The sequence below is a fragment of the Panthera tigris genome, chromosome B3 (assembly GCF_018350195.1).
Source record: "Panthera tigris isolate Pti1 chromosome B3, P.tigris_Pti1_mat1.1, whole genome shotgun sequence".
Taxonomy (NCBI): domain Eukaryota; kingdom Metazoa; phylum Chordata; class Mammalia; order Carnivora; family Felidae; genus Panthera; species Panthera tigris.
The window spans coordinates 5,613,180-5,639,237 of record NC_056665.1 but is presented as its reverse complement, the minus strand read 5'-3'; the positions used below and the strand labels follow the sequence as shown (position 1 = coordinate 5,639,237).

Here is a 26,058-nt window from a genome sequence, read left to right as displayed (position 1 = left end):
GCGGGGGCCTAACGGCTCGCGGAGCCGCGACCCGGAGCAAGCCCGCCGGTGCTTGCGGGAGGTTGCTGCGCTCGGCCCTGCGTGGAGGTCTGGGGCCTCGACGCCCGGCTGCTTGGAGCGTCCGCCATGAGGAGAAGGTGCGGGCTGCGGGGGAGTCCGGGGGACGCGGGAGGGAGCGACACCCGTCCCGGGTGCGGGCCGGTGCGGGGTCCCCGAGACGACCCTCGGCCCGGGCGCGGGTGTCATGTTAGCCCGCGCCGGGGGAGGCCCCGGCGCGGCCGGCAGGGCCGCGGAGCGCAGAGCCGGCGCCCGGCCCGAGGGCGCCGGCGGGGCGGAGGCCGGGCCCGGAGCTCACCGGCCGGGGCCGCGCGCTCCCGAGGCCCCGACGCGCCGGGTGTCCGCGAGCCCCGCCCGCCGCGTCTCAGGTGCTGCCGCGCGGCCCGGCGGCTCGTTCCAAGTCCCGGCTCTTCTGTGCGCCGGTTTCTCGGTTCTCTTTAAATAAGGCCGGCCCGTTCTCATTTCTCCTTGGCTTCCGCGGCGTCGGGGCTCTAGTGCTAACATTTTACTTGAATAGGAAAGTAGCCGGGTCTCCTTGCAACTTAAACTCCTTTAAGGGGGCGCCTGGGTGGCTCAGTCGGTTAAGCGTTGAACTTGGGCTCAGGTCATCCCCGGTTCACGGTTTCGAACCCCGCGTCCGGCCCTGTGTTGACAGCTTGGAACCTGGATCCTGCCTCGGATTCTGTGTCTCCCCCTCTCTCTGCCCCTCCCCTGCTCGTGCTGTCTCTCTCTCCCCCCAAAATAAATAAACGTTAAGGAAAGAAAGAGAGAGAAAGAAAGAAAGAAACTCCATTAAGGAATTCTTTTCCGGTGGTTTTAACAACTCCTCATGCAGTGCTGGGACCAGACTCACCACACTGCTGCTCACCAGCCTTGTGACTTGCGACAGGACGGTGAATGTCCGTGTTCTCTTATTCTCTTATCCCCTTTTCTCCGCCTGATTTCTCTCCATAGCACTTACTGCCACTTAATGTGTGCTGTGCTGGTTTATCACCTTTCTTTTGCTATTAGACTGTAACCTCCAAAAGGGCAGAGATGCCAAATTTGTTCTAAAATAAGAATAAAACCAGGGCACAGGTTTTGTGTTAAGAGTAATAAAAACGTTGACCTTACTTTTCTGTAAGCAGTGGGTGAGGCAGTGATGATTCATGGCTAGTCTGCAGTTATTGGTCAGACTGGCTGCTTTGTGGCTGTAGGAGGCTTTTCCTTCCATAATTACTAATCCCATCGTTCTTTTTCAAATGCTTGCCTTCCACAGAATGGGAATTTAGTACACAGAATGGTACCACTGGAAAAACAGGCGGGGCTTTAAAAGTAACCTCAATAGGGGCGTCTTTGTGGCTCTGTTCAATGTGAGACTCTTGATTTACACTCAGGTCATGATCTCACTGTTAGTGACATGGATCCCCGCGTCCGGCTCCGTGCTGTCAGCGCCGAGCCTGTTTGGGATTCTTTCTCTCTCCAATAAATAAATAATAAACTTAAAAAGAATAAAAATAATCTCAATAAAGCTGGTATTTTAAAAATTTTGGCAATCATCTGAAGGCTTTTTTGGGGGGTGGGAGGGGTTGTGACTTAATTGAAAAACTTAGCTGTTTACTAATTAATTTAGCCACCTTACTTTCACAAAATTAAGTGACCTGAGCTTTGTAGATCGCAAATCCAATTTAAACCAAAACCAATATCTACACTACATGGACTGCTAACCTCTGGCGAGGTTAGGGCCGCCAACTAAAAGCAGTATGGACACAACTGTAATTGTTAACCATCCCTCGGGGTTGATTACTTTAACAATATTGGGCCTGTTGGAAAATGCGTGTTTGGAATTACAAATCTTCTACTTGGAGAAGTGTTCTCACACGAGTGTAAGTTTCAAGGAATTAAAAAATGTTCCACTCTTGGGGAGCCTGGGTGGCTCAGATAGTTAAGTGTTCCACTCTTGGTTTTGGCTCCGGTCATGATCTCATGGTTTCATGGGTTCGAGCCCACGTTCGAGCACTGACAGTGCAGAGCCTGCTTGGGATTCTCTGTCTCCCTCTCTCTCTGCCCCTGTCTCACGCTGTCTCTGTCTCTCTCAAACTAAATAAACTTAAAAAAAAAAAAAAAAAAAAAGTGTTCCACTCTTCAGAGCACTCATGCTGATTGTTCTGTCACTCTGACAACCCTTTCTTTCATTCCTAAGATTAGCTTTACTTTCAAAAACCAGCCATAATCTCACTCCTCCCCACCTCGGCTGTCACCACCCGGGTCCAAGTCACCACCATTATCTTTTGCCTGGTCTCCCGGCTTCTGCCTTGGCCTCCTGAAGCTTATTGTCAACACAAGACAAGGAGCCACAAGGCTGGATGCCCTGTCTTCCATTCAGAATCCTCCAATATTCTGTATTTTAGAGTAAAAGCCTCTGGAGTCCCGTTGTACTCTACTCTAGTCACACCAGAGTCCTTGATTGTTTTGGAACCCCAGGCACTGTCCTACCTCAGACATGGGCATCTGTTGTTCCCCCACCCAGGTCTCTGTTCCCTCACATGTCCTGTGGCTTGACTCCTTACCACCTTTAGGTCTTTGCTGAGATCACCTTCTCAGGGAGGTCTTTCCCGGCCAATCTCTTTAAAACCGCACTTCCCCTTTCCTGCACCTTCAGTACTCCTTGTGCCCTTTCTCTGCTTGATTTCTCTCCACACCACTTACTACCATTTAAGGTGAGATTCGCTTATCACTTTTTGTTGTTGTTGTTGTTGTTAGAATGTAAACTTCAAAATGGCAGGGATGTCAGTTTTGTTCAGTGCTGAATCCTCAATACTTAGGATGCACCATGTATATAATAAACATTCAAGTAGTATATTTGAATGAATAACTGGATGTTTCAAAAAAGTATGATCATAAGATGCCTTAGCACATTCACTGTGAATATAATTCTCTTGGTGCAATTATATACTGCCTGTAAATAGATTCAGGTAACTTCCTAGAAGGTGGAAATTTGAGATTTTTTTCTTCTAGCACATCACTGAAAAGCTGAGGACACGTACAAGAATACATCCCAAGGACGCAAAAGGTTGTAAAAAGGTCTGGTTTTTCCAGTCTCTTGAACCTAAGTCACTGGCCTGGAAAAGATCTCAAATGGTCTTTTAAACGATTTCTTACCTTTGTGTAGCATACAGTTTGACAGGTGTTAGTATATTCAGAGTGCTGTACTTACCACTACAGTCAGTTTTAGAACATATTCAGCCTCCTTTCGGAAAGCCCATACCCATTAGCAGTCACTCCCTTTTCCCACCCTCCCTGCCTACTCCCCAGCCCCACAGAACTACCAATCTACTTCTATCTCTGTAGACTGGCCTATTTGGAATCATAGGATACTTTGTCATTTGTGACTGGCTTCTTTCCTTGGCATAATGTTTTCAAGGTTTATTGTCAAATAATATTCCACTGGATGGGTAAATCACATTTACCTATTCAATAGTTGATGGCCATTTTGAGTTGTCTGTACTTTTTGGCTGTTATAAAAATGCTGCTGTAAACACTTGCACGCGAGTTTTGTGTGGACATGTTTTCATTTCTCTTGGGTAAATACCCAGGAATGGAATTGCTGCGTTATACGGTAACTGTGTTTAACTGAGAAACTGTGAGACTGTTTTCCAAGGAGGCGGCACCATTTTACATTCCCACCAGCAGCGTACGAGGCTTCTGATTTCTCCACTTGCCTGTCAACACTTACTGTTGTCTTTTACTACAGACATCTTGGTGCCTGTGAAGGTATCTCTTTGTGGTTTTGGTTTGCATTGCACTAGTGGCTGGTGCTGTCGAGTCTGCTTTCACGTGCTCATTGGCCTGTGTATCTTTCTTTGGAGAAATGTCTATTCAGATTCCTTTCCTGTTGTGCTAGACTTTTATTGTTCAGAAAAATGATCGCTTTACCTTCTGGATGTTTTACGGAGCTAGGCAGCCCTGCTTATAAATCTCCTCTGAATTGTAACTAGACGTTAGAGGCGTAATGAACCTTTGGCAGGAACTGAAGGCCATTCATATTACATTTATTGAATAATTGCTGTGCATTCGGGCCTGGTAAAATGAAGATGATAAGATGTGGCAGTCCTTGTCCTTGAGTCTATGGTCTACAGGGTGGGGGGGGGGGGGTTGGTAGAAATGACCGTGAGGAATCCACAGCTGTCCGAAGAAGGTGATGGCAGGTGGAAGGTAATGGGCAGAAGCATGGCAGCATCAACAACTGAAAGCTACACATGGTTGAGTGAGGAGCAACACATCTATGGAATGTTCCGGAAGTCCCCTTGGCTGGAGTCTTAGGGAATGAGGGGTAGGAGAGATTAAGAGACAAACCTGGAGAAAGGTTTTAGAAAGCCTTTCCTTTGAAAGTGGTTGAACTGTTTCCTGAGGGCAATGGGAAAATTTGAAGGGAGCAGTTAAGCAGAGGCCTGACCGGATTTTGTTTTCACAAGAACCTAGCTGTCCTGTGGAGATTGGCTAGAGTGGAGTGGGCCAGGCAGCCTGGAAGAGACTGGAGAGCGTTCTCTGAAGTAGTAACCCTCACTCAGAGCAGTGCCCCATGCTGGTCTGGCTCAACACCAGGGTTTTACGTTCAAATTGAATATCGACCACAGATTGGATCTTGTAGATCATTTTTTTTTTTTTTTAATTTGAGAGCGCGAGTGTGAGTGAGGGAGAGGGACAGAGAGAGAATCTTTTTCTTTTTTTAAATGCTTTGTTTTTGAGAGAGAGAGATCAGGGGAGGGACAGAGAGAGAGGGAGACACAGAATCCGAAACTGGCGCCAGGCTCTGAGCTGTCAGCGCAGAGCCCCACGCGGGGCTCAAGCCCACAAACCGGAAGATCATGACCTGAGCCGAAGTCGGACGTCCAACCGACTGAGCCACCCAGGCGCCCCAGAGAGAGGATCTTAAGCAAGCTTCACGCTCAGTGTGGAGCCCGACATGGGGCTTGATCCCACAACCCTGGGATCATGACCTGAGCTGAAATCAAGAGTCAGCGCTCAACTGACTGAGCCACCCAGGTACCCCAGATCTTGTAGGTTATTATTATTTTTTTTTATATTTTACACTTCTATTTATTTATTTAGTTTAATTTTACTTTTTATTTTTTAAAATTTACATCCAAATTAGTTAGCATATAGTGCAACAATGATTCCAGGAGTAGATTCCTTAGTGCCCCTTCCCCATTTAGCCCATCCCCCTTCCCACCACCCCTCCAGGAACCCTCAGTTTGTTCCCCATATTTATGAGTCTCTTCTGTTTTGTTCCTCTCCCTGTTTTTATATTTTTTTTGTTTCCCTTCCTTATGTTCATCTGTTTTGTCTCAAAGTCATCATATGAGTGAAGTCGTATGATTTTTGTCTTTGACTAATTTCACTTAGCATAATACCCTCCAGTTCCATCCATGTGGTTGCAAATGGCAAGATTTCCTTCTTTTTGATTGCCGAGTAATACTCCATTGTATGTATATGCCACATCTTCTTTATCCATTCAGCCATCGATGGACATTTGGGCTCTTTCCATACTTTGGCTATTGTCGATAGTGCTGCTAAAAACATGGGGATGTGTCTGTCCCTTCAAAACAGCACACCTGTATCCCGTGGATAAATGCCTAGTAGTGCAATTGCTGGGTCGTAGGGTAGTTCCATTTTTAGTTTTTTGAGGAACCTCCATACTGTTTTCCAGAGTGGCTGCACCAGCTTGCATTCCCATGTAGGTTATTTTTAATAAAATGTGAAAATTAGGTTTTTGGTTTATGCATTCTTTTATCTTAAGATTGGAGTGCAAAGGGATTATTTGGGAAAACTCTGTAGTTGAACTTTAGTTAATTGAGATTAAAATAATTAACTTTAGTTAATTGAGATGAAATAAATGCCTTAATTACATATTAACCTTTCTTTCTTTTTTTCTTTCTTCCCTTTCCTTCCTTCTTTCCTTCCTTCCTTCCTTCCTTCCTTCCTTCCTTCCTTCCTTCCTTGTAGACTCCATGCCCAGCATGGGCTTGAACTCACAACCCTGAGATCAAGACCTGAACTGAAATCAAGAGTCAGAAACTTAACTGACTCAATCACCCAGGGGTCCCTACATGTTAGCGTTTCTAAAATGAATGGATATGAATAATATTTTTTAATCTTTATTTATTTTGAGAGAGAGAGCATGTGCAGGGGAGGGGCAGAGAGAGGGAGAGAGAAATCCCAAGCAGACTCTGTGCTGTCAGAGCAGAGCCCAGTGCAGGTCTCAGTCTCACAAACTGAGATCATGACCTGAGCCGAAATCAGGAGTTGGACATTAACCTACTAAGCCACCCGGGCGCCCCACAATAAATTCTCGGAAATGCTATTCATTATCTGGGTATTGATACTGGCCATCTGGTATAGGCAACTGGTGTTTGTGCCAAAACTTCTCTTCACCTAGGACAGGCAACCTTTATTTTATTTATGTATTAAAAAAAATCTTTTTTAATGTTTATTTATATTAGAGAGAGAGAGAGAGAGAGAGAGGCAGACAGAGCATGAGCCAGGGAGGGCCAGAGAGAAGGGGAGACGGGCTCTCTCTGCTGGAAGCAGGCTCCAGGCTCTGAACTGTCCGAGTAGAACCCTAGAAAATATTGAAGCCTATGGAGAAACTGCTATTCTTGGAGATCTAGCCTGGTGATTCATAAGAGCCACTGAATACCCTGAGGCACAAAGGGGGCCAGTGAGAGCCCCTGGCCCCATCATTTGTAGATGGCACACCCTCAGTTTAAGTGACTTGTTCTGGGCCTCACTGCTGACTGGTGGCAAAGCACATCGAGATTCTAGTTTGTCTGGTACCAGAGCAATGTCTTTGTTATCCATTTGTATCTAAGAAAGGAGAGAAAATTTCTCTGTTCTTTGAATGTTATTTTTGAGAGAGGGTGCATGCACTGGAGGGGCAGAGAGAGAGGGAGAGAGAGAATCCCAAGCAGGCTCTGTGGTGTCAGCACAGAGCCCAGTGTGGGGCCCCAACCCATAAGCCACGAGATCATGACCTGAACCAAAGTCCGGATGCCCAACCGACTGAGCCACTCAAGCACCCCTGGTTATCATTTTTAAAGTAAACTTTTTTTTTAAAGATAAAATGCAGGGTACCCAGTTAAATTCGTATTTCAGATAAACAATGAAATGTTTGAATGAGCTTTGTGTAATTGAAGAATAACATACAGAAATCAAATGCAGACTCAATGGATTTTCACAAAGTCAGCACACATGTAGGTAACCAGTGTTCCTTGTACCCCGTCCCAGTCACCACCTCCCAGGATAATGGACCACCGTCCTGCCTTCTGAAAGTACACCTTAGTGTTGCCTGTTTTTTGAAGTTTATATAAATGGAATCACATAGTGATATATGCTTTCTTGTCTGGCTTTTTTCACTCAAGACTGTTTTTCCTTTTCTTCTCCAACTTTTGTTTGTTTTTCCACAGTAGTTTGTTTTACTTCCTTTTTTTTCTTTTAGGTTTGAGGTATAATTTACATACAGTAAAACTGACTCATTTTACATGTACAGTTCGAATTTTGGTCATTGTATACAGTTAGGTCATCAGCGTTGAGATCTAGGACCACTCCATCACCCTGAAAAAATTTCCTCGTGCTCTTTTGCAATTGATCCCTTGCCCTGATCCCAGGCAATTAATGTGCTTTCTTTCACCATAGTTCTGCTTTTCTAGAACTTCATAAAATGGAATCATATAGTACGTAGTCTTTTTGCATCTGGCCTCTTTCGTTTAGCATAGTTTCTCATAATGTTTCTGAGATTTATCCATGTTGTGTATTCATTGTTGTAATATTCCATGATAGGAATGTACTGTTTATTACGTTGATGGACGTCTGGGGTGTTTCTACTCTCAGGCTATTATGAGGAGTGCTGCTCTGATCATTCCTGTTCTTGCCTTTAGTGCACATGTGTGCGTTTCTGCTGGACCTGCATGCAAAAGTGGAACTGCTATGTTCAGGTTTAATAGGTGCTGCCCACAGTTTTAAAGTGGTTGTACCGGTTTATGCTCCAACTTTATGAAAGTTCTGGCTTTTCTATATCCTCACCATCACTTTCGTGTTTGACGTTTGTTTATTTTGAGAGAGAGCGTGTGTGCACGCATGAGCTGGAGAGGGGCAGAGAGAGAGGGAGAGAGAATCCCACACAGGCTCCATCCACACTGTCAGTGCAGAGCCCGACCCTGGGCTCGATCCCAGGAACCACGAGATCATGCATGACCTGAGCTGAAATCGAGAGTCAGGCGCTTAACCAGCTGAGCCACCCAGGTGCCTCCTCTCCAAAACATGATGTTTATCTTTTGTAATTTTAGCCATTCTATAAGTCAGTAGTTGTAATTTAAGAACAAGAAATGAGTGTGATAAATTGCCACCTGTTTTATAGGATCTTCTCACCAAGCAAGCTCTTGTGTTGGTGGGATTTTATTTTGTCTGGTTTATCTTTACTTTTTTTTTTTTTTTTTTTTAATGTTTATTTAGTTTTGAGAGAGAGAGAGAGAGCGTGAGTTGGGGAGGGGCAGAGAGAGAGGGAGACACAGAATCTGGAGCAGGCTCCGGGCTCTGAGCTGTCAGCACAGAGCCCGACACGGGGCTCGAACTCATGGGCTGTGAGATCATGACCTGAGCTGGTCGGTCATCCAACCGACTGAGCCACCAGGCACCCCTACTTTTTTTTTTTTTTTTTTTTTTTAAGTAATCTCTACACCCAACGTGGGGCTCGAATTCACAATCCTGGTATCGAGAATCACATGCTCTACTAAGCCAGCCAGGCGCTCCTCTCTGGTTTTTCTTTTATAATTCTGTATTGTACTGCCGTGGGTAGAATTGTTGATGAAAGTCCACATTCTGAGTATTATTCAGAAGATTGAACTTCCAGAGTAAGGCAATACTGAATTTTGCTTTGCCAGTGTTGTGTTTTGGAGAGAAGAGTGGTTAAGCTGAATGCTTGTTTTCAATTTGTTTTAGCTTTCAGGCCACTGAGAAACTAGTATATTTAGTTTCAGTAAGTTTTTATTTTAGTCTGGAGGCAGTGGCTCATGTTACTGGCTTCTCTTTTGCTTTTCAGTGAGGTGCTGGCGGAGGAGTCAATAGTATGTCTCCAGAAAGCTCTGAATCACCTTCGGGAAATATGGGAATTAATTGGGATTCCAGAGGACCAGCGGTTACAAAGAACGGAGGTTGTAAAGAAGCATATCAAGGTGAGTGGGGTAGTACTGGTCTCTTTACGGCAGTTCAGGGGTAAGGATACTGGTGTCTCATCTGACACAGCTACAGAAGTGACACGAAGATGTCACAGGCTCTTCCTGGTTTTCTTTGTATTTAAGTCCTTTCTTAAGAATTTGAAATTATGAAGGTTTGGGTGTCGTTTGTTGGTTTGGGGTTTTTTTCCCCCATTGGCCTCAGACTTTTATGGGACTGTATTCTCTTTTGTAGGACCTCCTGGATATGATGATTGCTGAAGAGGAGAGCCTGAAGGAAAGGCTCATCAAAAGCATATCCGTCTGTCAAAAAGAGCTGAATACCCTGTGCAGCGAGTTACATGTCGAGCCATTTCAGGTACATGGCAGAGTCTCAGGGGATCCTGCTGGGGTCTGAGATTAGGAAGGAACTCTGACTTGGGGCTACAGGTGGAAGGTGTCCTTGTGAAATCCTGGCCATGAAAGCAGGGAGAATTTGTCACCTAGTTATTTAGTTTCACCAAAGTACCTTTCACTTATGTGAAGAGTTGCCCTGTTGAGAGATACTAGCTAATAAGTGGTGCAATGCTTTGATCAAAAACAAGCCCTATATTTGTGGGGTGTGTGTATAATATATATACATATTATGTATATTATATTAATATATAATATTGATATTAATATATATAAATAATATATAATGTACTTTTTCTTTTTTAATTCTGAGGAAGAGCTAAGTACAGATGGTACCATGCTATTCTTTCTTTGAAAAAAAATTAAAAGCACTACCTAGGAAGCAAAAGGGACTAGTGATACAAGGGAAAGTTACCAAAAGACCTGCCTTTGTGGTTTTTTATACCCAGTAGCTGCACACCAGTGAACCAGCCAAAATGGCTACTTGGGAAGAAATGTCTCAAAAGCTGGAGTGTCAGGAGAGCATAGTCAAATTCAGAGCATGATTATCTCTGTACCGCGCTGACAGGTTGCTGTTTTGTGGTCCAGCACAAGGGAGAGCTTGAATGAGGACACCAGCAAGGATGGAATGAATAACAGGACTCCAAAACATGTCCCTGGTTAGATCCCGTATAAGTAGTGTTGGGATCATAGAAGTGAAAACCACTGTGGAGCTTGGCAAGGTAATTAGAATAGATGTGAGTGCAGGGCCAGCACAGGATGGCTATAATGTGGTGCCAATAAGATTCTTGGGTCCCTCTCTCTGCTACAGGAAGAACTACGTGGGTATCTAGATGGAATCAGGCTAGGGGGGAGACCGCCTTTAAGGGGTTAATGACAATTCATACCTGGCAGCCAAGAGCAGTCAGATCATGACATCAGTGTAGTTTTGTGGAATCTACAGAAATGGCATATATATCGTTGATTTTGAACAAATAGTTTCTTTAGTCTTTTTTTTTTTTAACTTTCAATGTGAAATCGGGTGAGAAGTTAGATATACGGTGATAAATATATATCTCCCTTAAATTACATGACAGTTTTTATTAGTTCACCGGTGTGGAATAAAATTCTATAAATTTTTAAGACCTGTAACTGCCACTCTCCCCTACCCCCCGCCACCTGTTTATCTGTTGGAGTAAAGCAAGGACTATTGATTTGTATTGGTTAGGTGATGTTTGTAGGCTTTTTAGGATGAGCATCAAGTTATGAGCTAAATAGACTACCCCACAGCTAACTCAAAACAAGCTTTCCAACCACTTTTCACCTCTTGCCAAAGTGCCCTGGTACGTTTCCTTTACCAGAGACCTTCCTTAGGGGACCCTCCTTGTGCCATATTTTGTTGGCCGTGAGTTGATGTACTGTTAAGTTTAACTAAAAGTCTGTCACCCTAGGGGTGCCTGGAAGGCTTAGTAGGTTAAGCATCCGGCTTCAGCTCAGGTCATGATCTCACAGTTCATGAGTTTAAGCCCTGACATCAGGGCTTACTGACATCAGTGTGGAGCCTGCTTCGGATCCTCTGTCTCCCTCTCTCTGTGCCCCTCCCCTGCTCACGTGCTCTCTCTCTCGAAAATAAATAAACATTAAAAAAAAAAGTTTGTCACTCTAGCCTTCTTCCATTGTCCTTCTCTTCATGTGAATAAATCCACTTGAAGCCTTGTAACAATGGCACATTGTCTCTTGCAGGAGGAAGGAGAGACGACCATCTTGCAACTAGAAAAGGATCTGCGCACTCAGGTAGAACTGATGCGAAAGCAGAAAAAGGAGAGAAAACAGGAACTGAAACTACTTCAGGAACAAGATCAAGAACTGTGTGAAATTCTTTGCCTGCCCCACTATGACGTGGACAGCTCGTCCGTTCCCAGCCTAGAGGAGCTGAGCCAGTTCAGACAGCACGTGGCCACTTTGAGGGAGACAAAGGTATACTGTTTGCACTCATACTTCCTAAAGGTCGGTTGGACTTTCCTGGAGGGGCTCGTAATCATTTTATTTTATAGGCCTCTAGACGTGACGAGTTTGTCAACATAAAGAGACAGATCATACTGTGTATGGAAGAATTAGATCACACCCCAGACACAAGCTTTGAAAGAGATGTGGTGTGTGAAGATGAAGATGCCTTTTGTTTGTCTCTGGAGAATATCGCAACACTACAAAAGTTGCTACGGCAGGTAATGGCCACTCCCTACTCCATCGTGTCCAGCAGTTTGAAAAAGCCGACGGTTTCTTCCTTCAGTCTTAAATAAGAAGCCCATATAAGTAAAAAGGGGAAGGATAAAGATAGCAAATGATATGAACATCCTTGATTTGCATTTTTTAAGCAAAAAATTTATATATAGCTCAAAGAATGTGAAATTGAAATTTTGAATGAGACACTATCCGTCTGTGAATTAGCTTAGTGTTTAATTTTTTAAGTTAAAAATTTGATTCTTGGTTCTTGGTGTTTGAGATCCTACCATAATGACAGCCATACAGTTTGTGTTCAGAATCACAAAAATACACTTCTTCTCAATCTAGTCAGAGTACTTCTTGTGAGTCCAGACATTTCTTTGCGGGAAGGCAGCGGGCTGGGCTTCTTTGTTCTGTCTTTGCCCTAACTGTCAGCTCTCCTCCCCACAGCTGGAAATGCGAAAGTCACAAAATGAAGCAGTGTGTGAGGGTCTGCGGGCTCAAATCCGAGAGCTCTGGGACAGGTTACAAATACCTGCAGAAGAGAGAGAAGCTGTGGCCACGGTTATGACTGGGTCAAAGGCCAAGGTCAGGAAAGCGGTAAGAAATCCAGTGGGTGCTAGGTCAGCAGTCTCTACAAGTGTCAAGTCTGTCGTCCTTACCAGCTTCCTGCCTCAAGCGAGCCTGTTTTTAAAGACAAGCATCAGGGGTGTCTGGGTGGCTCAGTTGATTAAGCGTCCAGCTTCAGCCCAGGTCACGATCTCACGGTTCGTGGGCTCGAGCCCCTCGTCGGGCTCTGTGCGGACAGCTCAGAGCCTGGAGCCTGCTTCGGATTCTGTGTCTCCCTCACTCTTTGCCCCTCCACCATTTGCGTGCGCGCGCTCCCTCTCTCTCAAAAATAAATAAACATTTAAAAAAAAATTTTTTTTTTTAAAAAGACAAGGGACGCCTGGGTGGTTCAGTCGGTTAAGCGTCCGACTTCGGCTCGGGTCACGATCTCGCGGTCCGTGAGTTCTAGCCCCACGTCGGGCTCTGTGCTGACGGCTCAGAGCCTAGAGCCTGCCTCGGATTCTGTGTCTCCCTCTCTCTCTGCCCCTGCCCCGCTCATGCTCTGTCTCTCTCTCTTTGTCAAAAATAAACAAACATTAAACAAAAATGACTTAAAAAAAAAAAGACAAGCATCAGACGAGGGTGGTGATAGCTGCTCATCTTCTGTCCTTTTGTGTGCCTTTCTTAGGTTTCTGGCTCCCGTGAGCTCATTGTTGTAAAGAGTATTGATTTACCTCTGTTGCTTTGTGTTATAATTTTATTTAGAGGGGGGAGGGGCATGGGGGCTTTTGCATTCCTGGGGGAAAATGAATGTGTGGCAAGCGCCTTTACCAAAGCTCCTTGTTTCAGCTGCAGTTGGAAGTGGATCGGTTGGAGGAACTGAAGATGCAGAACATGAAGAAAGTGATTGAGGCGATTCGAGTGGAGCTGGCTCAGTACTGGGACCAGTGTTTCTACAGCCAGGAGCAGAGACAGGCTTTTGCCCCTTACTACGCTGGTCCGTACAAAAGTGGTGGCCTTCGTGTGGCCTGCTCACTTGTCTTTATGAGGGCAGACGTTTGCTGGGAAGTGTTTCCTCTACCCAACAGATAGGGCTCCCCTTTCAAGCCATTTAGCGTCAGTTGCCTTCCCTGAATAAACAGACATTTGCAAATGCTACTAGGAAGTGAGGGGTCTCTCGATTTCTGAAGCAGTAAATCACTGTAGCCTGTGGTTCTGAGGCTCAAGTCCGTCAGGTGCTCACTCTGGGCCAGGTGCAGTGTCAAACCCTTAATGATATTATCTCACTTAGTCCTCATGTCAAGAGATGAGCACACAGAAGCACGTAAATGCTCAGCAACTTAACCCAGAGGCAGCACATAGGCAGCAGAGCCCACATTCGAGCCCACAGAGCCTGTCCCCAGGAGCTCAGCAGAATTCTAGTCGGACAGACGAGACTGTACTAAATTCAGCAGTGGTTTTAGAAATTGTGGGCAGGATGCAAAGGAAGAATATGAAGGAAACCAAGGACAAGGCAAGAGATGACCTAGAGCTTTGAGAATCTTCATCGCTGTGGCCTGCATCCTAATCCCTTAGCCCCTCCTCTCCTCCCAGACTGATCATGTGACGAAGCTGGCTTTTATTATCCACGATATATGCTTATTCACGTATCACTTTTACTCTACGGAAGAAAAATTGATTTCCATTCTAGGAGGAGGAGGAGGAGGGTTACTAAACACTAGAAGTTTTTCATCTCCTGGGCTTGTATCTTGCAGAGGACTACACAGAAAATCTGCTTCAGCTCCATGATGCCGAGATCGTGCGGTTAAGAAACTACTATGAGGTTCACAAAGAACTCTTCGAAGGTGTCCAGAAGTGGGAAGAAAGCTGGAGGCTTTTTTTGGAGTTTGAGGTACCGCCCTAGCTTCTGTTTCCCTACGGTGCGATCAAGTGTTAAGAAGGCCTGCCCTGGACAGTCAGAGTCCACTCTCCTCTGCCCTTTACCAGGCTTCTAAAACCCTGTCTTTATCAGTAAGTCTGAGTTACTGCTGACCTATCTGTACTTGGGAAGCTTATATGCAGGAACGTGGAAGAACAAAATTAATGCCTTAAGTAAGGTAGGAATTTCTTACCTGAAGGAAGTCTAGAGGTAGAGCATCCAGAGCAGGTATGGCTGTTCCACACTCAGTGGTGTCCCAGGCTTCTCCAGCCCACGGCTCCCCGACCACTAAGGGGTGGTCCGAAGTGGCTCTAGAGCCCCCACCGTTGCACTTCAAGCATTGCCCCTTCAGCCCCTCAAAGGGCTCTTTCCAGTATTAAGCTCCCCACACCAGCACTGGCGTGCCTGGGGCACCTGCTGCCACAGATACATTCAGGTTCTCAGTACTAGTAGGAGGGAGAGAGTGGATGTTGGGGCAGGCAGTTAATATTCACTACCACTCCAACTTTTGCTGTCTTCTTAGAAAGTTTGCCTGGGTATCAGGGCACATTTGTTTAGTCTGAATTCCTTTTCTTCCGGTAGACTGGGCACTCAAAGCATTTCAGAGCTCGGGACTGGGACTGGGTGAGCCACACAAGACATGTAGGGCACAAGGAGAGTCCTTCTCAGAGCTCAAAGGGGTCCTAAGAGAATCCCGAGTTCAACTCCTTCACGTTTATAGGTGGGAAAGTAGGACTCACACGTGGAGAGAGAGATACGTGAGGTCTTACAGCTGTTTCAGAACAGACGTCCTAGTTCTCGGTTACTCCTTAACTTCTGGTTGAAAGCAAGAAAGAAGAGTATTAAGCAAGTCTTGTTGATATGCTGGTATTTAAGGAGATGAGAAACTGATTACTGTCCCTTTAGTTAGTGTTTAATAGACCGTCATCAATCAAGGGGTCTGGAAGGGAGATAGGATTTCTTTACAAGCTCAGCCCCCAGATTGTCAAGATTGTCTCTAAACTTTTCTGATGATCTGCTCCTACTGTTGAGTGTATAAACCTAATTTACACTTACAAATTACACATTTAGATTACTGTTCTGATATAATATATGCATGATAGAGGAACAAAAACCAGAAATGGGGGCGCCTGGGTGGGTGGCTTAGTTAAGTGTCTGACTCTTGGTTTCAGCTCAGGTCATGATCTCATACTTGGTGAGCTCGATCCCTGCATCTGGCTCTGTGCTGACAGTGCAGAGCCAGCTTGGGATTCTCTGTCTCCCTCTCTCTCTCTCTGCCCCTCCCCTGTTCACAATCTCTCTCCTCTCTTTCTCAAGAATAAACTTTTAAAAAAAATTGTTAAAAAGAGTAAGAAGCCTAACACTTTACATTTTAACTTGCCCATTTTGTGAGTGTTAATTTCATAAAAACCAGATTATGAACCTCTTAAGTGGGCACATTTAACCTGCATCATTAGTACACCAGAGCTGAGTGGGTACACAGGGTTGTCACCACCAAGCCCTCCGAGTGTAGATCTCTCCCTTGTCCCTCCAAATACCTCATTCCCTGTAGGTGACAAGTCATGTCTGACATCTGGACCAAGTAAGGGAGCCAGTGACATTGTGCACTCCATATTAAAGCTTACCTCACTCTTAGATTAGAAAGGAACCGAACCATAGTCTTCCTGCACCCCAGTGGATGACCTCGCATATGCCCACGGAGCTCACCCCCCACTCCCCTTGCCTTGGAACACCATCACTTCTCTCTGCTGCAGTGGATGGAATGCAGAACTCTCCTTAGTATGTAGTCTCCTTAGTATGGATCAGTTTACGAAAGCAAGGAATCTCAGCAGAACTAACTGGTCTGACCATCTCAGGGCTTACTCTAATTAAAATCTATTTTTCACAGAGAAAAGCTTCAGATCCAAGTCGATTTACAAACCGCGGAGGAAATCTTCTAAAAGAAGAAAAGCAACGAGCCAAACTTCAAAAACTACTCCCTAAGGTAATATTGCCACTGAGTTTTTGTTGCTTGGCTACAAAACACCTTACTTTTTGTGTATCCTTGGCTTTGAAACATCTTGCCCCAGAACCGTCTTCTCTTCTAAAGCTTGGGCCAGGATAAGTACATACTGAGCCTTCCTCCTGACTGAATATCAAGGCTTAATAGCTTTCTAGGGCCGGTGTAGCAAAGTACCACAGACTGGCTGGCTTAAACAACACATTTATTTTTTCACAATTCTGGAGGCTGTAAGTGTGAGATCAAAGTATCAGTAGGGTAGGTTTCTTCGGAGGCCTCTATCCTTGACTCGAGGATGACTTTCTTCCTCCCTACGTCTTTCCATGGTCTTCCTTCTGTATGTATCTCTGTCCCGATTTTTCTCTTACAAAGCTACCAGTCACGTTGACCCTAATGACCTCATTTGTCATTTAACTTCGTTACCTGTTTGTGGGGAAAAAAAAAAAAAAGTCACATTCTGAGGTATTGGGGGGTGGGGGTTAGGACTTAAATAGGAATTTTGGGAGGATACAATTCAGCCTATAACAAAAGACAAACTTTTGAGAAAGTGCTGTGGGCTTTGTTACTGTTCTCTATTTTAATAGTAATAGTGTTTATTGAATTAAGTGCCAGATACTATTCCAAAGTATTTTCCATTTAGTCATTTCCATTAAAATTTTTTTTTAAATTTTTATTAATTTATTAAAAATATTTTTTAACATTTATTTATTTTTGAGAGAGAGAGAGAGAGAGAGAGAGAGAGACAGAGCAGGGGAGGGGCAGAGAGAGAGGGAGACACAGAATCCGAAACAGGCTCCAGGCTCTGAGCTGTCAGCACAGAGCCCAATGTGGGGCTTGAACTCACAAACCATGAGATCATGACCTGAGCTGAAGTGGGACACTTAACGGACTGAGCCACCCAGGTGCCCCTTAATTAATTCATTTTAAATTTACATCTAAGTTAGCATGTAGTGCAGTAATGATTTCAGGAGTTGATTCCAGTGATCCATCCTCTATGTGTATAACACCCAGTGCTCATCCCAACAAGTGTCTTCCTTAATGCCCCTTCCCCATTTAGCCCATCCTCTCACCCACGGCCCCTCCAGCAACCCTCAGTTCTCTGTATTTAAGAGTGTCTTATGTTTTGCCCCCTCCCTGTTTTTATATTATTTTTGCTTCATCTGTTCATCTGTTTTGTATCTTAAATTCCACATGCGTGAAGTCATTTATTTGTCTTTCTCTAAGTTCACTTAGCATAATACTTTCTAGTTCCATCCACATTGTTGCATATGGCAAGATTTCCTTCTTTTTGATTGCCGAGTAATACTCCGTTGTATATATACACCACATCTTCTTTATCCATTCATCCATTGATGGACATTTGGGCTCTTTCCATACTTTGGCTATTGTTGATAGTACTGCTATAAACATGGGGGTGCACGTGCCCCTTTGAAACAGCACCCCTGTATCCCTTGGATATATACCTAGTAGTGTAATTGCTGGGTCGTAGGGTAGTTCTATTTTATTCATTTCCATTTTTATACATCAGGAGACTGAGGTCCTGAGAACTTAGGTAACTTTTCATAGCCTATAAGAGGTAGATTCTAGATCGGGACCCAGATTGGGGTGCTCTTAATATATACATCGTGGTGTTTTGTTTTTTTTTTTAATATATATATATTTTTAACATTTATTCATTTTTGAGAGAGAGAGACAGAGCATGAGCAGGGAAGGGGCAGAGAGAGGAAGAGAGACAGAATCTGAAGCAGGCTCTAGGCTCCGAGCTGTCAGCACAGAGCCGGACGCGGGGCTTGAACTCATAAACTGCGAGATCATGACCTGAGCCGAAGTCAGATGCTCAACCGACTGAGCCACCCAGGCGCCCCATAATGTACATTGTTCATTTCATGTTGCTCGTCCTCCCCAGTGCCTCCAGCTTTAGGCACCAAAACCCAGTTAGACTCTGGGTTCTTGCTGTTTCCCACCTTCACGTGTGTTACGAATAAATCGTCCCTAGGATTTGCTTCCTGGCCACTCTGACCTGGGCCCACGTGAGTCCCGCTCCCTGAAATGAGGCTTACGTGCTCTGGGGCGGGAGTCTTCCTTCGGGAGGATACTTTCACTCGGGCTTCATACCAAGGATTTGAAGTGATTAACGTTTCTTTCTTTATGGTCTCAGCTGGAAGAGGAGCTGAAGGCACGGATTGAAATGTGGGAACAGGAGCATTCGCAGGCATTTGTGGTGAATGGGCAGAAGTTCATGGAGTATGTGACAGAACAATGGGAGATGCATCGAATGGAGAAGGAGCGAGCCAAGCAAGAGAGAGTAAGCGAGCACAGTGTGGGCAAGAGGACGAGGGTAATGTGAGCAGCCCAGGGTCTCTTCCAGGGACCTGGGTTGGCTGAAGGGCTAGCCCACCGCACCTCTTTTAGCTCTGGGTTCAGGCACTTGGCTCTAGATATCTGGCCCAGCTTCTGCCCCATCCCAGACCTGTACCTTTCCTGGGAGTTTTCACTGTTCCTTCTGACTTTCATACAGCAACTAAAGAACAAGAAGCAGACAGAGACAGAGATGCTCTATGGCAGTGCTCCCCGAACCCCCAGCAAGCGGCGAGGACTGGTACCCAACACACCGGGCAAAGTGCGCAAGGTGAACCTGAGGCTTTGTGAACCACCGTTTGTGAGGGGTTGTCGAGGCTGGGGCTCTTGGCCACCTTTCGCCTTCTGCCCTGCAGATGGGAAAGGGTTTCGGGGACCTTCCAGGTTGAGTCCATCTGACAGTGTGACCAGAAGGCAGTACTTAATCCCAAGTAATAACTTGATAATGACAGTCAAGAACCTGGCTTTGATGTGTGCCTGTGGTTGAGGTCTTGGATTAATCTTGGGAGACCATAGCTGTCACCATTCCGTAATGATGAAGACCTTCAGAGGTTCATCCTAGAATTCCGACAAGTGACAATGATATTCTGTGAGAGCCTTTCATGTTTAGTAAATGGGATAGTTTAACTTTTCCTTTGATAAATGAAATAGAGCAGTATTTCCTTTCTCTTTCCTCAGCTCATATTTATAACCAATAGATCTTTTAAAAAGCACCTGCAGGGGCACCTGGCTGGCTCAGTTAGAATGTGCAACTCTTGATCTCAGGGCCGTGAATGTGAGCCCTGCGTTGCAGGGAGTTTAAAAAAAAAAAAAAAAAAAAAAAATCACCTGTAGTGTAACTCCAAGAGAACTATTGAGAGTATTTGTTTTTCCTGCTTTTTAATTTTTTTAAATGTTTACTTATTTTTAAGAGAGAGCACGAGCAGGGGAGGGGCAGAGAGAGAGGGAGACACAGAATCTGAAACAGGCTCCAGGCTCTGAGCGGTAAGATCAGAGCCCGACTCAGGGCTCCAACTCACATACCATGATATCATGACCTGAGCTGAAGTCAGACGCTTAACTGAGCCACCCAGGTGCCCCTGTTTTTCCTCGTTTTTAAATAATGTATTTTTACAAAACAGAGGTCACATATGATTTGGATTTCTGCCTTTCCCCTAGTTGGTATTGGTTGTGGTTCTTTTTTCATAGTATCAAACTTTCTTCAAATACATGCTCGTTATTAGCTGTATATTCTATTCTCTTGACATACCATCACTTATTAAACTAGTTCCCTATTGTTGATAGATTTTACTTTATTTTTGATTAAAAAAAAAATTTTTTAATGTTTATTTTTGAGAGAGAGACAGCATGAGTGGGGGAGGGGCAGAGAGAGAGAGGGAGACACAGAATCCAAAATATGCTCCGGGCTCTGAGCTGTCAGCACAGGGCCTGATGCAGTGCTCAAACTCAGTAACCGTGAGATCAAGACCCAAGCCAAATTCCAATGCTTGACCGACTGAGCCACCCAGACGCCCCACTTTATGTTTTTAGAGAGACGGAGACGGTGCAAGTGGCACGGGGTTGGGGGAGCAGAGAGAGGAGACAGAAAATCCCAAGTCTGACGAGCTCTGACTCACAGAAGCATGAGACCATAACCTGAGCTGAAACCAAGAGTGGGATGCTTAACTGACTGAGCCACCTAGGTGCCCCAATATTAGATATTATGAAGATTTTATTTTTAAGTAATCTCTACATCCGACGTGGGGCTCAAACTCCTAACCCTGAGATAAGTCACACACTCTACTAAGCCAGTCAGGCACCCCATAATAGGTAGTTTTTTTATTATGAAAATCATGTGATGGGGCACCTGGGTGGCTCAGTTGGTTAAGCGTTCGACTCTCACTTTCGGCTCAGGTCATGATCTCATAGTTGAGGAGTCTAAGCCCCGCATGGGGCTCCATGCTGACAGGGCAGAGCCTGCTTAGGATTGTCTCTCTCTACTCCTCCCTGGCATGCATGTGCACGAGAGCGCTCTCTCTCAAAATAAACTTAAAAAAAATGTGGTAAGCTTTTAAAAACCTAGAACGCTAAAAATCAATTATGGAAAGATCTGTTTTAATTAAAAGTTTGCAGACCTCTGTGCTACACGCTGAGCATAAAAGAGAAGCGAGAGGCCCTTGCTCTCGAGAGTGAAGTCAGGGGCGCCCGGCTGGTAGAGCAGCTCTGGATCTCCAGGTTGTGAGTTTCAGGCCCATACTGGGCATAAAGATTGCTTAAAAATAAAATCGGAAAGTTTCCTCTGATCAGACATTTCTGAAGCCCTGGTTGCACTGATGAATGATCTGCGCTGCCAGTGCCTAAGTGTCAGACTCTGATCCTTGTTAACAGGTGATACTTTCATACTTTAAGTCTTTGTCCATCTGAGGGTATGAAGTTATGTCTCATGATTTTAGTTTGTATCTCCCTCCTTACTAATGGAAATTGAACCTCTTGCCATGTCTACTGGCAGCATTTGTGTCTTGTGTAGTTTGTGTTTTTACTCTTTATGGTGTTTTGTTTGTTCACTTTCTTATTTAAAAAAATTTTTTTTTAAGAGAGAAAGCACAAGTGGGGTAGGGGCAGAGAGAGAGAGGGAGAGAGAATTCCAAGCAGGCTCCACACTGTCAGTGCAGAGCTGGACATGGGGCCCGAACCCACAAACCATGAGATCATGACCTGAGCTGAAATCAAGAGTCAGATGTTCAACCAACTGAGCCACCCAGGCGCCCCCAGTTTGCATTTCTAACGTTTAAAAAATGTTTTCTTTACATGTATTTATTTTTGAGAGACAAAGAGAGACACATTACAAGTGGGGGAGGGGCAGAGAGAGAATGAGACACAGAATCTGAAGCAGGTTCCAGGCTCTGAGTCATCAGCACAGAGCCCGATGCGGGCTTAAACTCACAAACTGTGGGATCATGACCTGAGCTGAAGTCGGACGCTTAACCAAATGAGCCACCCAGGCGCCCCTCTTAACATTTTATACAAATACAATTATACAGTATGTATTCTTCTTTTGGTTTGGCTTCTCTCGTTTAGCATAGGTTTTTTGAGATTCATCTATGTTGTTACATGTATAATAGGCCACTCCTTTTTACTACTGAGCAGTATTCCATTGCACAGTTTGCTTATCCATTTGCCTGTGGATGGACACTTGGCTTGTAGGCAGTGTTTTGGCTATTACAGATAAAGCTGCTCTCTATATGTATAGGTCTTGGTAGGGATATCTGCTTTCATTTCTCTTGGGTAAATACCTAAATATGATAGAATTACAAACAAAATGGCTACCATTTTATAGTGCAGTCCAGATAGAAATACTTTCAACACTGGTCACAATTTTCCTCAAAGCTCTTAACCATGTAAACCCATCTTTCTTAGACTATTTCCCATACTCCTTTCTCTATAGTGTAGGGATGGGCTGCCAGGCATGTTACCCCATCTCCATAATCTCTGTTCTTCCCCTTAGCTGAACACTACCATCATGTCCAACGCTACGGCCAACAGCAGCATTCGGCCTGTCTTTGGGGGACAATCTACCGCTCCCCTGTGTCTCGACTTCCACCTTCTGGCAGCAAGGTTAGTATGTATGCTCCGTGTACAAGGGACATCCCCAGCACACCTCCAGCCCATTTACCCAGGGGCCCCACCTCGTCGTTCGAGTTTCTGAGAGCCCTGGATTCGGTTTTCAGTGAGATGCTGCGAGCAAGCCAGCTTATCTGCCAAAAAAAGAAACCAACAACAACCAAATACACCCAGCGGTCATTCTGAACCCCGGTAGTATCATGGGAATCACTGGGATGTAACTAGGTTCAGTGCAAAGCCTGGTCTTCAGCTGCTGCTGAGTGAGGTCCCTGTGTGTGGGTTCAAGCCCAGCGACACTGGATCACTAGACAGAATCGGGTACTCTCACACCAGGAGAGGTAGGGAATCTGTGCTAAGTGTGTCTTTCAAGTATTTTACAGACTATGCTCAAGGTAGGTATTTTGCAAGCCATTAAGAATTCATGTATTTTTTGAACCCACAAGTAGAGTGTTATAGGCCCATGAATAACAAAGACGGTATCAGCCTTTAGCCATTTGCGTGTGTGTGTGTGTGTGGTCACTCTGAGGATGGTGCGCGGATCGCTCTCTTTCCCTTCTCTGCAGCCGGTCGTCACTTCCACTTGTTCGGGGAAAAAAACGCCCCGTGCTGGCAGGCATGGAGCCAACAAGGAGAACCTGGAGCTCAACGGCAGCATCCTGAGTGGTGGGTACCCTGCCTCGGCCCCCCTCCAGCGCAACTTCAGCATTAATTCTGTTGCCAGCACCTATTCTGAGTTTGCGGTAATTCACCTTTTCTAATATCTGCCAGTCTCTGGGGAGCACACAGTTGGGGCAGAGTGGGTATCTTCCCAAGGGCACCCAGGCCGTGAGGACAGTTCTTTGGAGGCTGAGAATCCCTTTCCTGCCTTGATCATGGCATGGGGCGGGCTGGTTTAAGGAGCATACAAGAAGGAAGTTGGCAGCAGCAACTAGATGTTTAGCCTGGATCCTTCTGCTTCAGAAATACCATTCCCTGGCTGCAGGAGGTGACCCTCTGATCACGGCCCTGGTGCTCTCTTGGTGGAGTTCTTGGTAATTGTCTTAATTCTTTGTTCTTAGAAGGATCCGTCCCTCTCTGACAGCTCCACTGTCGGGCTTCAGGTCTGTATGGCAACCCCTGCATGTCCCATGTCCGCTTTCCAAACTCACCTGTCACATCTGCTGGCTTAATTCCCGTCTGGGCACGGGGCTACACTAACCAATAATCTCAGCTGTACTACCACAGAACCTTTTTTTGACAAAGGAGCAGAAGTCCTAATGCGGACCTCAAGGATACCTGACTTCAGTCCCAACAGACTAATCTGCTGATTAACAAGAAAACTTGTTCAGACTTGAATTGGATTCTCAGCCCTACCTAAAGTCAGGCAAAGTTGTTTTTTTTTTTTTTTAATCCTGTCTTTCACAACAGAAGACCTTCACCCTCCCCAGTTGTGACATCAGAGGCCTCCAATGTGCCGGAAAGAATAGAGGCCCCATCACGTGGGGAGGGGAGCCCCAGCTGTGTGCTGCCCATCATGAGGTTCTTGGCCTGTGTGCTGATTGTTTCCTGGAGTATATGACTTACTAACCCCTGAGGGCTGAATTGCCAACTTTCTGTCTTCTGTGAGCTAGCCAGTGTTCATTTCCTTGCCTCTGCCTGTTTCTACCTCATTAAGCTGCTTTAGCGCGTATATGTGGCATTGGGAGATTTTTCCAGATGCTCTTTAGTTCCTAGTAACCTACTCCGTGTTTACTAACACTTAACTGCAGTGCCCTTTACTTACCAGTGTGCGTTCTCTCTGCCCTCCGTATCTTCCTGCTGGGAAGCGAGGCTGTTCCTCACCGTGGGTGAGGGGACACTGCGTTAAAGCCATGGTGCCCGCTCTTACTACTGCAGTGACAGAACGGGGCAGTTGCCCAAGGCAGGAGCTTGTTTTGAGCATTGAAACAGTTTCATATTATGGCACTTGTTTCAAATTAAATGATTGGTATGGTTTTATATACAGAAGTGTACGTTGCTCTGGCTAGCTGATTGCTGGACAGAGGGTCCAACTTTCTCTTCCTTGCTTGTTTAGCCAAGCCCCGTATCATCCCCGCGGGGCTTAAATGTACCCTGCTTATCTCTAATCTGGTTTTGGCTGGTAATGGACTCCACCAGGCGGCACCAAAGCCGGTAGACTAACCTTTACTAACCTCTTTCTCAGTGGTATTCGTGCTTTATCTTCTTTTCCATGTGCTCCAGCATGAGATCATATCACCAGCAGGTTACAAGGCCCTCAGCCCCAGGGATTGGTAGATAAAGGTCTGGCCCCTTGCTTTATTAAGGGCTCAACAGACCAAAGGTTGTTGCCTGCCTAGCTTGACAACTCGATAGAGTACTTTGTGAAACTTGAGGGACTGCTATTCTGTGCGGTTGTAACAGAACTAAGGACAAGGTCCCGGGCATACGTGTGCACATGCTTAATCTCTGACTAATAGAACGGGGCTCAGAGCCTCTCATCTTGTGTTCCTAACAACCTGTGCTGGAGAGGGACCTCTGTCTCAGAGAAACAGCCCTCAGGGGACCTTGTGCTGACATTTACCCATGCTTACAAGGGCGGGGCATGCAGAGGAGGGACAGTACTGCCACTGACATTATTTATTTTTCAACAGCGAGAACTTTCAAAGGCTTCCAAATCTGATGCTACTTCTCGAATCCTCAATTCGACCAACATCCAGTCCTGAGAGGCCCTGAGCGGTCAGCCAGCTGTGGCTTCCTGTGCCTAGACTAGATCTAATTATCTATGTGGCTTTCATTTTTCTTGAGTTTAGGTGTGCTTGAGAATCTGGACAGGTTCCACTACCACAGGCCTAACTTACAGAAGTGAATGAGTGTCACAGAGCAAAGTCCATCATAGGCTTAGTGGGTCTTCAAAGACTTGATTTTGTTTTGACCCAAGAAACACATTAAAACTTAGTTCATAGCAGTAAGTGCAAATTTTAGCATATGGAACCTAATTTTTCTCTACCCCGTAATTCTGCTTGCTGAAGCACGAGCAAGGGCGTGTCGTATTTCACCAGGGTGTGGGAAAAGGAGTGTGCCGGTCCTTGGGGTAGGGACCTGAAGCAATATTGGCTCGAGGGCTGTCACCAGTAATTAACATCTTTTTTGTTGAGGGACGCGGAGTTAACGCTCTGGCTACAGTAGCTTTGCTCTCACCTAAAGATCTGTCTCCACCACACAGGACAGCCTTCCTCCTGCTGAGGATGTGTGTGTGTCAGAAGTGGAGATGGCCTGACCTACTGCCAAAGAGGTGACAGGGAGGCTGGGAGCTCCTTTGTTAAACTGTGTACAGTCCTGTTATCGTGCAATGCCCTTTGTGGGGACGTGTGTGCGAACACGTGCCTGTCTGAACTCTGTTTCTGCAGTTTTCCTCTGGGTTGAGTCCCCCCATCCCTCTGCCCGCTAGGTCCGAGTTCATCTACCCCGGCAGTTGCCGGGCTGGGAGGCTGTTTGGATGGGTTGGGCCATTTCTGTTGTGGAGATCTGGAACTTTGCACAAATCAGTATCGGGGAGTTGTTTCTGCTCCGGCGTCCACGTCTTTACCTACCCTACTGATCACTACTGCTCTCCCCAAAGCACTATTTATTCTTACCTTGTCTGCCTCTGTCAGCACGTTCAATGGTTCTCAAAACTCACCAGCGTGGATTTGGTCTGTGTCCGCCATGCTGCTTAGACGTATACATGTCCTGTTTTTAAAATATAAATATATTCTTAAAAATAAATTAAAATGTGTATACTTACCTTTCAAAAA

The 26,058-nt window shown here is 45.5% G+C and overlaps 1 protein-coding gene across 1 annotated transcript; it reads left to right on the top strand.

The window, feature by feature from the left end:
• On the top strand, positions 1–26,058 carry PRC1 (protein regulator of cytokinesis 1). Its single transcript, XM_042988018.1, is given in 16 exon segments — positions 1–137; positions 9,134–9,266; positions 9,502–9,624; positions 11,382–11,615; positions 11,693–11,863; positions 12,312–12,461; positions 13,260–13,407; positions 14,165–14,301; positions 16,217–16,312; positions 18,486–18,632; positions 18,846–18,956; positions 22,170–22,230; positions 22,233–22,279; positions 22,849–23,025; positions 23,344–23,385; positions 24,916–26,058. Coding segments are annotated over 16 exon segments (1,860 nt in total). The 5' UTR covers positions 1–126; the 3' UTR covers positions 24,988–26,058.